General features: G+C 56.3%; 1 protein-coding gene across 1 annotated transcript in view; it reads right to left on the reverse strand.

Annotated features, from left to right (window-relative positions):
* TNXB (tenascin XB) overlaps positions 1-14,566 on the reverse strand; it is an 89,976-nt gene that overhangs the window by 41,563 nt on the left and 33,847 nt on the right. The window contains 5 exon segments of the mRNA XM_073326856.1: positions 6,200-6,493; positions 7,454-7,747; positions 10,156-10,449; positions 11,415-11,708; positions 12,928-13,221. Of these exon segments, the coding sequence (XP_073182957.1) occupies positions 6,200-6,493; positions 7,454-7,747; positions 10,156-10,449; positions 11,415-11,708; positions 12,928-13,221 (1,470 nt within the window).

Raw genomic sequence — 14,566 nt, forward strand, 5'->3', positions numbered from 1 at the left:
TCGATCTGTGCGTCCACACATTCAGCGATTCCTCTCCATTTATCCCCCGCGTCTCACCATCGATGTCATCCATCCCCACGCACCCTTCCACCCTGCCACCGATCCGCAAGCAGATCCATGCACCCGTCTACCAGTCCGTCCCAATACAGCCCAAAACACACAGCCATCCACCCGTCTACCAGTCCGTCCCCATACACCCCAAAACACACAGCCATCCACCCATCTACCTGTCCCTCCCCATACACCCCATAACACACAGCCATCCACCCATCTACCTGTCCCTCCCCATACACCCCAAAACACACAGCCATCCACCCATCTACCTGTCCCTCCCCATACACCCCATAACACACAGCCATCCACCCGTCTACCTGTCCCTCCCCATACACCCCATAACACACAGCCATCCACCCATCTACCTGTCCCTCCCCATACACCCCATAACACACAGCCATCCACCCGTCTACCTGTCCCTCCCCATACACCCCATAACACACAGCCATCCACCCGTCTACCTGTCCCTCCCCATACACCCCATAACACACAGCCATCCACCCATCTACCTGTCCCTCCCCATACACCCCAAAACACACAGCCATCCACCCGTCTACCTGTCCCTCCCCATACACCCCATAACACACAGCCATCCACCCGTCTACCTGTCCCTCCCCATACACCCCAAAACACACAGCCATCCACCCGTCTACCTGTCCCTCCCCATACACCCCATAACACACAGCCATCCACCCGTCTACCTGTCCCTCCCCATACACCCCATAACACACAGCCATCCACCCGTCTACCTGTCCCTCCCCATACACCCCATAGCACACAGCCATCCACCCGTCTACCTGTCCCTCCCCATACACCCCAAAACACACAGCCATCCACCCGTCTACCTGTCCCTCCCCATACACCCCAAAACACACAGCCATCCACCCGTCTACCTGTCCCTCCCCATACACCCCATAACACACAGCCATCCACCCATCTACCTGTCCCTCCCCATACACCCCAAAACACACAGCCATCCACCCGTCTACCAGTCCCTCCCCATACACCCCATAACACACAGCCATCCACCCGTCTACCAGTCCCTCCCCATACACCCCATAACACACAGCCATCCACCCGTCTACCAGTCCGTCCCCATACACCCCAAAACACACAGCCATCCACCCGTCTACCTGTCCCTCCCCATACACCCCAAAACACACAGCCATCCACCCGTCTACCAGTCCGTCCCCATACACCCCATAACACACAGCCATCCACCCATCTACCTGTCCCTCCCCATACACCCCAAAACACACAGCCATCCACCCGTCTACCTGTCCCTCCCCATACACCCCATAACACACAGCCATCCACCCATCTACCTGTCCCTCCCCATACACCCCATAACACACAGCCATCCACCCGTCTACCTGTCCCTCCCCATACACCCCATAACACACAGCCATCCACCCGTCTACCAGTCCCTCCCCATACACCCCATAGCACACAGCCATCCACCCGTCTACCAGTCCGTCCCCATACACCCCAAAACACACAGCCATCCACCCGTCTACCTGTCCCTCCCCATACACCCCATAGCACACAGCCATCCACCCGTCTACCAGTCCCTCCCCATACACCCCATAGCACACAGCCATCCACCCGTCTACCTGTCCCTCCCCATACACCCCAAAACACACAGCCATCCACCCGTCTACCAGTCCCTCCCCATACACCCCATAACACACAGCCATCCACCCGTCTACCAGTCCCTCCCCATACACCCCATAGCACACAGCCATCCACCCGTCTACCAGTCCGTCCCCATACACCCCAAAACACACAGCCATCCACCCGTCTACCAGTCCCTCCCCATACACCCCATAGCACACAGCCATCCACCCGTCTACCAGTCCCTCCCCATACACCCCATAACACACAGCCATCCACCCGTCTACCTGTCCCTCCCCATACACCCCAAAACACACAGCCATCCACCCGTCTACCTGTCCCTCCCCATACACCCCATAGCACACAGCCATCCACCCGTCTACCTGTCCCTCCCCATACACCCCAAAACACACAGCCATCCACCCGTCTACCAGTCCCTCCCCATACACCCCATAGCACACAGCCATCCACCCGTCTACCAGTCCGTCCCCATACACCCCAAAACACACAGCCATCCACCCGTCTACCTGTCCCTCCCCATACACCCCATAACACACAGCCATCCACCCGTCTACCTGTCCCTCCCCATACACCCCATAATACACAGCCATCCACCCGTCTACCAGTCCCTCCCCATACACCCCATAGCACACAGCCATCCACCCGTCTACCTGTCCGTCCCCATACACCCCAAAACACACAGCCATCCACCCGTCTACCAGTCCCTCCCCATACACCCCATAGCACACAGCCATCCACCCATGCCAAAATTACCCATTGTTAAGGCTACATTTTAGTCATGGACAGGTCATGGGCATTAAACAAAAACACACGGCTGGTGACCTGTCCATGACTTTTACTATGTACCCCTAACTAAAACTTGGGCGTGGGGCTGCAGGTGTTTTTCTGGGGGGGTGGTCCGGTGCTGGTGCTGGGTGGGAGCAGGCAGCAGCGTGTGGCCCGGGACCCCTGCTGGTGCTGTGAGGGGAGGGTTGGTGGGGCTCGCAGGCTCCCGGCTCCCGGCTCCGGGTGTCCCTGCAGCTCCTAGGCGGCGGAGGGTCCAGGGGGCTCCGCGCTCTGCTCCCGCCACAAGCGCCGGCTGCGCAGCTCCCATTGGCCGGGAACCGCAACCAGTGGGAGGTGCAGGGGAGGGGCCTGTGAGCATGGGCAGTGCGTGGAGCCCCCAGACCTCTCCGCTGCCTAGGAGCTGCAGAGCCATGCCAGTGGGAGCCGGGGAGCCCCCCATCCCAAGGTAAGTGCCCCCCTGCATCCCTCTTCCCTAGCCCCCTCCCACACATCCAGAGTGCTGCTGCTGCCCGCTGCAGAAGTCACAGAGGTCATGGAATCCATGACATCCATGACCTCCGTGACAGACTCACAGCCTCACGCATTGTCCATCCATCCTCATACACAGCTATCCCTCCCTTCGTCCCAACACACATCCACCCATCCATCCATCCATCTACCAATCCATCCATCCATCCATCTACCAATCCATCCATCCATCCATCCATCTACCAATCCATCCCCATACACAGCTATCCCTCCCTTCGTCCCAACACACATCCACCCATCCATCCATCCATCTACCAATCCATCCATCCATCCATCTACCAATCGATCCCCATACACAGCTATCCCTCCCTTCGTCCCAACACACATCCACCCATCCACCCATCCACCCATCCATCCATCCATCCATCCATCCATCCATCCATCCCCATACACAGCTATCCCTCCCTTCGTCCCAACACACATCCACCCATCCATCCATCCGTCTACCAATCCATCCATCCATCCATCTACCAATCCATCCCCATACACAGCTATCCCTCCCTTCGTCCCAACACACATCCACCCATCCATCCATCCATCCATCCACCCATCCATCCATCTACCAATCCATCCCCATACACAGCTATCCCTCCCTTCGTCCCAACACACATCCACCCATCCATCCATCCATCTACCAATCCATCCATCCATCCATCTACCAATCCATCCCCATACACAGCTATCCCTCCCTTCGTCCCAACACACATCCACCCATCCATCCATCCATCTACCAATCCATCCATCCACCCACCCATCTACCAATCCATCCACCCATCCATCCATCCACCCACCCATCCATCTACCAATCCATCCATCCATCCATCCATCCATCTACCAATCCACCCACCCATCCACCAATCCATCCATCCATCCATCCATCTACCAATCCACCCACCCATCCATCTACCAATCCATCCCCATAAACAGCTATCCCTCCCTTCGTCCCAACACACATCCACCCATCCATCCATCCATCCATCCATCCATCCACCCACCCATCCATCTACCAATCCATCCATCCATCCATCCATCTACCAATTCATCCCCATAAACAGCTATCCCTCCCTTCATCCCAACACACATCCACCCATCTATCCATCCATCCATCCACCCACCCATCCATCTACCAATCCATCCATCCATCCATCCATCTACCAATCCATCCCCATACACAGCTATCCCTCCCTTCGTCCCAACACACATCCACCCACCCACCCACCCACCCATCTACCAATCCACACACCCATCCACCCATCTACCAATCCATCCATCCATCCACCCATCCATCTACCAATCCATTCATCCATCCATCCATCCATCTACCAATCCATCCATCCATCCATCCATCTACCAATCCATCCCCATACACAGCTATCCCTCCCTTCGTCCCAACACACATCCATCCATCCATCCATCCATCTACCAATCCATCCATCCACCCATCCATCTACCAATCCATCCATCCATCCATCCATCTACCAATCCATCCATCCATCCATCTACCAATCCATCCATCCATCCACCCATCTACCAATCCATCCCCATACACAGCTATCCCTCCCTTCGTCCCAACACACATCCACCCATCCATCCACCCATCTACCAATCCATCCCCATACACAGCTATCCCTCCCTTCGTCCCAACACACATCCACCCATCCATCCATCCATCTACCAATCCATCCCCATACACAGCTATCCCTCCCTTCGTCCCAACACACATCCATCCATCCATCCATCTACCAATCCACACACCCATCCATCCATCCATCTACCAATCCATCCCCATACACAGCTATCCCTCCTTTCTTCTCAACACACACCCATCCATCCATCCATCCATCCATCCACCCACCCACCCATCCATCCATCCATCCATCTACCAATCCATCCATCCATCCATCCATCCACCAATCCATCCATCCATCCATCTACCAATCCATCCATCCATCCATCCATCTACCAATCCATCCCCATACACAGCTATCCCTCCCTTCGTCCCAACACACATCCACCCACCCACCCACCCACCCACCCATCCATCCATCTACCAATCCATCCATCCATCTATCCATCCATCTACCAATCCATCCCCATACACAGCTATCCTTCCCTTCGTCCCAACACACATCCATCCATCCATCCATCCATCCATCCATCCATCTACCAATCCATCCCCATACACAGCTATCCCTCGATCTTTCTCAACACATATCCACCCATCCATCCACACCCTCTATCCATCTGTGACGAAGTGGGTCTGTTCTTAATGTTTCCTCCGAATATTGTGGGGGTGCCTCAGTTTCCCCTATGCAGTTCTTAAGTATCTAGGTGGTGGGGTAAGGGTGTATGATCATTGCAGAGCCCTAGAGGGCAGGTGTGTGCAGGGGTCTGGACACAGAGAATGGCCGACACCCTATTTCCTGGCAACTGATGGCCTGGGCCCTTCCCCCCCTTGCAAGGTGAGAGCTAAAGGGTTGGAGAACAAAGGAATCAGGTGACCTCCTGGCCCGGGAAAGGAACAAAGCCCAGAGGAGGAGGGGCTGGAGGGAGTTTCAGTTTGGGGCTGGCTGGGACATGGAGTGAAGTGCAGACGGGGTTGTCTGGCTCACTGCCCCCCAAAATGGACCCAGCTGAGGGGTCCCGTTCTCTGCACCTGCAAGCTCTGTTTTAGACCATGTTCCTGTCGTCTAATAAACCTTCTGTTTTACTGGCTGGCTGAGAGTCCCGTCTGACTGCGAAGTTGGGGTGCAGGACCCTCTGGCTTCCCCAGGAGCCCTGCCTGAGCGGACTCGCTGTGGGGAAGCACACGGAGGGGCAGAGGATGCTGAATGCTCCGAGGTCAGACCCAGGAAGGTGGAAGCTGTGTGAGCTGTGTGTCCTGAAGACAGGCTGCTCACAGGAAGGCGACTACCCCAGAGTCCTGACTGGCTTCATGGGGAGCAGTTCCAGAGCATCGCCCGGGGACTCCGTGACACCATCCACCCACCCACCAACACCGCTCTGTCCAGCCATGTGAACACATAACCTTCTCTCTCTCTCCATCTGTTGAATGGACATAGACAGGTCATGGAAGCTGCAGACTGGGAAGCGTCATCCCAGGAAGGTCCTAGCCTAGTGGCCAGCAGCCCTGCCACACTGCAAAACAAAGGGGGGTGGGTGGGGAAGGGGCCAGTGCCCGGGAGCAGCTGCTGACCTGTGACGGCGTCGGTGGAGATGTGGCCGAGGCGCTTGCGGCCGGAGATGCCGTAGAGGTTGAACTTGTATCGGCGGGAAGGGGCCAGGTTGGAGACGGTGACCATGCGGGATTCCCCATCCACGGGCAGCGCCTGGGGTTTGCCCTCCGCGTCCTTGTACTGGAGGAGGAAAGAGTCGAAGGTCCCGGCTTGGATGGTCCAGGAGAGCAGGGCGGAGTCGTGGGTGACATTGGAGGCCGAGAGCTCCCCCAGGCTGGGCTGGGGGGCGGGTTCCTCCTCCCGCGGTGCCGCGGCTGGAACAGAGAGAGGGGGGTGAAGCGCATGGCCAGCAGGAACACTTGCCGGGTCCTTGGGGGAGCTGGTTATTGCCAGCCACAGGGGATCAGCAGAGAGAATTAGCAGGGGAGGGTGCAGGGAGCCCCAGGGACCGGCCCCAGGACACAGCGGATCCTGCTGCTGGGAAGGAGACCTGGGGACAGACAGAGGCACGGGGCATGTCTCCAAAGAGAGTCCTGCATTCCAAGGTTCCCCGCGGCCATCCCGCCTCCGTGGAGGGGTCGGCCCAGAGCGACCAGCACAAAACTCAGTGAGAGCTGAGCTGAGATGGGAGGAGAGAGGGGGAAGGAAGAACAAATGACAGCAAGAGAGAAGGGGGTGAACCAAAGCCTCCGTCAATGGAAAGATCCTCACTGACACCCATCCAGCCCAACCCAAACCTATACAGCCATTGATCACCATATCATACACCCATCCAGCCACGCATCTATCATCATACTCACCGTGTCCCATTGCTCACAATGCCACCTGGCCACACATCTACCCATGAATCCCCCAAAATACCCATCCATCCCCACACACATCCACCCACCTTACCATCTGTATGTCCACCCTTCCATCCATACCCACACAAATCCACCCACCCTACCGTCTATCCGTCCACCCCCATATATGTCCATTCCTCTATCCATTCATTACCATCGTCTCCATCCATCCATCCATCCATCCCCATACAAATCTATCCGTTCAATTAACCTGCCCACGACACATTGATCCAGTTGTCTGTCTATCCATCTATCCATCCATCCCCATCCACACTCGTCTCTCTACCCATTGAGTGGCCGGCAATCTGCTTATGGAGGCTGGAGGATTGAAAGTGTCTTCCTGGGAAGGTCCTGGCCCAGTGGTCGGCGTTTCTGACACTGCAAAGCAAAGGGGGTGGGAAAGGGGCTGGTACCCCGGGTCCAGCTGCTGACCTGTGACGGCGTCGGTGGAGACGGGGCCAAGGCGCTTGCGGCCAGAGATGCCGTAGAGGTTGAACTTGTATCGGCGGGAAGGTGTCAGGTTAGCGACAGTGATCGTGCGGGATGCCCCGCCCACGGGCAGTGCCTGGAGGTTGCCCTCCGCGTCCTTGTACTGGAGGAGGAAGGAGTCGAAGGTCCCCTCCTCCACGGTCCAGGAGAGCAGGGCAGAGTCGTGGGTGACGTTGGAGGCCGAGAGCTCCCCCAGGCTGGGCTGGGGGGCAGGTTCCTCCTCCCGCGGTGCCGCGGCTGGAACAGAGAGAGGGGGGTGAAGGGCATGGCTAGCAGGAGCAGCTCGTTGGGTCCTTGGGGGCCAGGTTATTCCTAGGCCAGAGGGGATCAGCAGAGAGGATTAGCGTGGAGAGGGTGCAGGGCGCCCCACAGACTGGCCCCAGGACACAGACAGATGGACGGGGCATGTCTGCAAAGAGGATCCCACATTCCTGGGTCCTCTGCAGCCATCCCTCCCCATGGAGGGGTCGGCCCAGAGTGACTGGCACAAACCACAGGCAGAGCTGAGCTGAGACGGGAGGAGAGAGGGGGAAGGAAGAACAAATGAGAGAGAAGGAAGGGGGTGAACCAAAACCACCACCATCAACGGAAAGATCCCCATTGACACCCATACAGCTCCAGACACTCCTCCATCCATCCCTCCATCGCTATACACATCCCTCCCTCCATCCACCACTGTACCATCCATCCATCCATCCATGCATCTACCAATCCATCCCCATACACAGCTATCCCTCCCTTCATCCCAACACACATCCACCCACCCACCCACCCACCCATCCATCTACCAATCCATCCATCTACCAATCCATCCCCATACACAGCTATCCCTCCCTTCGTCCCAACACACATAGAATCACAGAATCATAGAATATCAGGGTTGGAAGAGACCTCAAGTGGTCATCTAGTCCAACCCCCTGCTCAAAGCAGGACCAATCCCCCATAGTTGCCCCAGATCCCTAAATGGCCCCCTCAAGGATTGAACTCACAACCCTCGGTTTAGCAGGCCAATGCTCAAACCACTGAGCTATCTCTCCCCCCGATTCACCACCAACAGCCCCCACCTCATTTCCCTAAACTTTGATCATAGAGTATTTTTATAAAGGCCTCATACTGGGCTTATTGTAATACATCACCTGGATAGCAAAGGTACCAACCCCACCTGAAGCGCCGAAAATTAATATTCGTTTCCCATCCACCCACCCATCAACCCACCCATCTACCAATCCATCCACCCACCCACCAATCCATCCATCCATCCACCCACCCACCCACCCATCCACCCACCCACCCACCCATCCATCCATCCACCCACCCATCCATCCATCCACCCACCCATCCATCTACCAATCCATCCATCCATCCATCCATCTACCAATCCATCCCCATACACAGCTATCCCTCCCTTCGTCCCAACACACATCCACCCACCCACCCATCCACCAATCCATCCATCCATCCATCCATCCATCCATCCACACCCACCCATCCATCTACCAATCCATCCATCCACCCACCCACCCATCCATCTACCCATCCATCTACCAATCCATCCATCCATCCATCCACCCATCTACCAATCCATCCACCCATCTACGAATCCATCCATCCACCCATCCATCTACCAATCCATCCATCCACCCATCCATCTACCAATCCATCCATCCATCCATCCATCCATCTACCAATCCATCCATCCACCCACCCATCCATCTACCAATCCATCCATCCATCCATCCATCCATCCATCCATCCATCCACCAATCCATCCATCCACCCACCCATCCATCCACCAATCCATCCATCCATCCATCCATCCATCCATCCACCAATCCATCCATCCATCCATCCATCCATCCACCAATCCATCCATCCATCCACCAATCCATCCACCCATCCATCCATCCATCCACCAATCCATCCATCTACCAATCCATCCATCCATCCATCTACCAATCCACCCACCCATCCATCTACCAATCCATCCATCCATCCATCCATCTACCAATCCATCCATCCATCCATCCATCTACCAATCCACCCATCCATCCATCCACCAATCCATCCATCCATCCATCCATCCACCCACCCACCCACCCATCCATCTACCAATCCACCCACCCATCCACCCATCCATCCATCCATCCACCCACCCATCCATCTACCAATCCACCCACCCATCCATCTACCCACCCATCTACCCACCCATCCACCCATCCATCCATCTACCAATCCATCCCCATACACAGCTATCCCTCCCTTCGTCCCAACACACATCCATCCATCCATCCATCCATCCATCCCCATACACAGCTATCCCTCCTTTCGTCTCAACACACATCCATCCATCCATCCATCTACCAATCCATCCCCATACACAGCTATCCCTCGATCTTTCACAACACATATCCACCCATCCATCCACACCCTCTATCCACCCACCCACCCACCAACACCGCTCTGTCCAGCCATGTGAACAGAGCTCTCTCTCCATCTGTTGAATGGACATAGACAGGTCATGGAAGCTGCAGACTGGGAAGCGTCATCCCAGGAAGGTCCTAGCCTAGTGGCCAGCAGCCCTGCCACACTGCAAAACAAAGGGGGGTGGGTGGGGAAGGGGCCAGTGCCCGGGAGCAGCTGCTGACCTGTGACGGCGTCGGTGGAGATGTGGCCGAGGCGCTTGCGGCCGGAGATGCCGTAGAGGTTGAACTTGTATCGGCGGGAAGGGGCCAGGTTGGAGACGGTGACCATGCGGGATCTCCCGTCCACGGGCAGCGCCTGGGGTTTGCCCTCCGCGTCCTTGTACTGGAGGAGGAAGGAGTCGAAGGTCCCGGCTTGGACGGTCCAGGAGAGCAGGGCGGAGTCGTGGGTGACGTTGGAGGCCGAGAGCTCCCCCAGGCTGGGCTGGGGGGCGGGTTCCTCCTCCCGCGGCGCCGCGGCTGGAACAGAGAGAGGGGGGTGAAGCGCATGGCCAGCAGGAACACTTGCCGGGTCCTTGGGGGAGCCGGTTATTGCCAGCCAGAGGGGATCAGCAGAGAGAATTAGCAGGGGAGGGGGCAGAGAGCCCCAGGGACCGGCCCCAGGACACAGCTGGATCCTGCTGCTGGGATGGAGACCTGGGGACAGACAGATGCACGGGGCATGTCTCCAAAGAGAGTCCTGCATTCCAAGGTTCCCCGCGGCCATCCCGCCTCCGTGGAGGGGTCGGCCCAGAGCGACCGGCACAAAACTCGGGGAGAGCTGAGCTGAGATGGGAGGAGAGAGGGGGAAGGAAGAACAAATGACAGCAAGAGAGAAGGGGGTGAACCAAAGCCTCCGTCAATGGAAAGATCCTCACTGACACCCATCCAGCCCAACCCAAACCTATACAGCCATTGATCACCATATCATACACCCATCCAGCCACGCATCTATCATCATACTCACCGTGTCCCATTGCTCACAATGCCACCTGGCCACACATCTACCCATGAATCCCCCAAAATACCCATCCATCCCCACACACATCCACCCACCTTACCGTCTGTATGTCCACCCTTCCATCCATACCCACACAAAGCCACCCACCCTACCGTGTATCCGTCCACCCCCATATATGTCCATTCCTCTATCGATTCATTACCATCGTCTCCATCCATCCATCCATCCATCCATCCCCATACAAATCTATCCATTCAATTAACCTGCCCACGACACATTGATCCAGTTGTCTGTCTATCCATCTATCCATCCATCCCCATCCACACTCATCTCTCTACCCATTGAGTGGCCGGCAATCTGCTTATGGAGGCTGGAGGATTGGAAGTGTCTTCCTGGGAAGGTCCTGGCCCAGTGGTCGGCGTTTCTGACACTGCAAAGCAAAGGGGGTGGGAAAGGGGCTGGTACCCCGGGTCTAGCTGCTGACCTGTGACGGCGTCGGTGGAGATGGGGCCGAGGCGCTTGCGGCCAGAGATGCCGTAGAGGTTGAACTTGTATCGGCGGGAAGGTGTCAGGTTAGCGACAGTGATCGTGCGGGATGCCCCGCCCACGGGCAGCGCCTGGGGGTTGCCCTCCGCATCCTTGTACTGGAGGAGGAAGGAGTCGAAGGTCCCCTCCTCCACGGTCCAGGAGAGCAGGGCAGAGTCGTGGGTGACATTGGAGGCCGAGAGCTCCCCCAGGCTGGGCTGGGGGGCAGGTTCCTCCTCCCGCGGTGCCGCGGCTGGAACAGAGAGAGGGGGGTGAAGGGCATGGCTAGCAGGAGCAGCTCGTTGGGTCCTTGGGGGCCAGGTTATTCCTAGGCCAGAGGGGATCAGCAGAGAGGATTAGCGTGGAGAGGGTGCAGGGAGCCCCACAGACTGGCCCCAGGACACAGACAGATGGACGGGGAATGTCTGCAAAGAGGATCCCACATTCCTGGGTCCTCCGCAGCCATCCCTCCCCATGGAGGGGTCGGCCCAGAGTGACTGGCACAAACCACAGGCAGAGCTGAGCTGAGACGGGAGGAGAGAGGGGGAAGGAAGAACAAATGAGAGAGAGGGAAGGGGGTGAACCAAAACCACCACCATCAACGGAAAGATCCCCATTGACACCCATCCAGCTCCAGACACTCCTCCATCCATCCCTCCATCGCTATACACATCCCTCCCTCCATCCACCACTGTACCATCCATCCATCCATCCATGCATCTATCACCTTACCCATCCGGCCCTTCTGGTTGACAATGCGACCTAGCCACAGAGTTATACATACACATCTATAAATCAAACTCCCAAAACACCCATCCATTCCCACACACACCCACCCACCCTACCATCTGTACGTCCATCCATCGATCCTCATAAACATCCATCCACCCTACCGTCTGTACATCCATCCATCCATCCCCTTACACATCCACCCACCGTACCATCTGTACGTCCATCCATCGATCCCCATAAACATCCATCCACCAGTCTGTCCTTCTGTCCATCCCCATACACATCCACCCAGGTACGCATCCATTCACCAGTCGCCATGCACGCCTGCCCACCAGTCCGACTGTCGAACCATCAGCTACACATCTGCCTACCCCCCCCATCCATTTGACCATCCCAATATATATCCATTCTTCTTTCTATTGACCCATTACCATCCCCTCCATCCATCCATCTCTATCCACCCACAAAGACATCCTGTTAATTCATCCATCCATCCCTATACACATCTATCCATTCACTCAACCTGCCCCATGCACATCCATACAGCGGTCTGTCTATCCATCCATCCCCATCCACACTCTTCACTCTACCCATTGAGTGGCTGGCAATCTGCTTGTGGAGGCTGGAGGCTTGGAAGTGTCTTACTGGGAAGGTCCTGGCCCAGTGGTCGGCATCCCTGACACTGCAAAGCAAAGGGGGCGGGAGGGGACGGAGCCGGCGCCCCGGGTCCAGCTGCTGACCTGTGACGGCGTCGGTGGAGACGGGGCTGAGGCGCTTGCGGCCGGAGATGCCGTAGAGGTTGAACTTGTATCGGCGGGAGGGGGCCAGGTTGGTGACGGTGACCGTGCGGGATCCCCCGTCCACGGGCAGCGCCTGGGGTTTGCCCTCCGCGTCCTTGTACTGGAGGAGGAAGGAGTCGAAGTTCCCAGCCTGGACGGTCCAGGAGAGCAGGGCGGAGTCGTGGGTGACGTCGGAGGCCGAGAGCTCCCCCAGGCTGGGCTGGGGGGCGGGTTCCTCCTTCCGTGGTGCTGCGGCTGGAACAGAGAAAGGGGGGGTGAAGGGCAGGGCCAGCAAGAGCAGCTCGCTGGGTCCTGGAGGGTGGGGTTATTCCTAGGCCAGATGGGATCTGCAGAGAGGATTAGCGGAGGAAGGGTGCAGGGAGCCCAAGGGACCGGCCCCAGGACAGACCCCAGGACACAGCTGGACACAGCTGGATCTGCTGGGAAGGAGAAAGAGAAGGGGGTGATCCAAAGCCACCATCAATGGAAAGATCCCCATTGACACCCATCCAGCCCCAGATGCTCCTCCATCCATTTCCCCATCACCATATGCACCCGTCCCTCCATCACCATACGCACCCATCCCTCCATCCCTCCATCCATTCCTCACTACACCATACGTCCATCCATCCATGCATTTATCACCTTACCCACCCAGTCTTTCTTGCTGACAATGTGACCTAGCCACAGAGTTACACAGACACATCTGTAGCCACCTTCCTGTATACAGTGCTATAAAATCCCTCCTGGCCAGAGGCAACATCCTGTTACCTGTAAAGGGTTGAGAAGCTCAGCTAACCTGGCTGGCACCTGACCCAAAGGACCAATAAGGGGACAAGATACTTTCAGATCTTGGGGTGTGGGGGGAGGCTTTTGTTTGTGCTCTTTGTTTACAGGGTTGTTCTCTCTTGGGACTGAGAGAGGCCAGACAGAAATCCATCTTCTCCAACCCATCCTAACCCAAGTTTCCGATATTGCAACCAGTAGAGGTAAGCCAGGCAAGGCAGATTAGTTTATCTTTTGTTTTATGTGAATTTTCCCTGGGTTAAGAGGGAGGTTTATTCCCGTTTTCTGTAACTTTAAGGTTTTGCCCAGAGGGGGATCCTCTGTGTTTTGAATCTGAATACCCTGTGAAGTATTTTCCATCCTGATTTTACAGGGATGATTTTTACCTTTCTTTTTTTTTTAATAAAATCCTTCTTTTAAGAACCTGACTGATTTGTCCATTGTTCCAAGATCCAGGGGTTTGGGTCTTTGATGATTTTGATGACCAGTTGGTTAGGATATTATTCTCAAGTCTTCCCCAGGAAAGGGGTGTAGGGCTTGGGGGGATATTTTGGGGGAAGACGTCTCCAAGTGGGCTCTTTCCCTGTTCTTTGTTTAACTTGCTTGGTGGTGGCAGCATAGGGTTCAAGGACAAGGCAAAGTTTGTACCTTGGGGAAGTTTTTAACCTAAGCTGGTAAGAATAAGCTTAGGGGGTCTTTCATGCAGGTCCCCACATCTGTACCCTAGAGTTCAGTATGGGGAAGGAACCTTGACACACATACACATCTACAAATGCATCCCCTAAAATACCCATCCATCGCCACACACATCCAT

The sequence above is a fragment of the Lepidochelys kempii genome, unplaced genomic scaffold (assembly GCF_965140265.1).
Source record: "Lepidochelys kempii isolate rLepKem1 unplaced genomic scaffold, rLepKem1.hap2 scaffold_137, whole genome shotgun sequence".
Taxonomy (NCBI): domain Eukaryota; kingdom Metazoa; phylum Chordata; order Testudines; family Cheloniidae; genus Lepidochelys; species Lepidochelys kempii.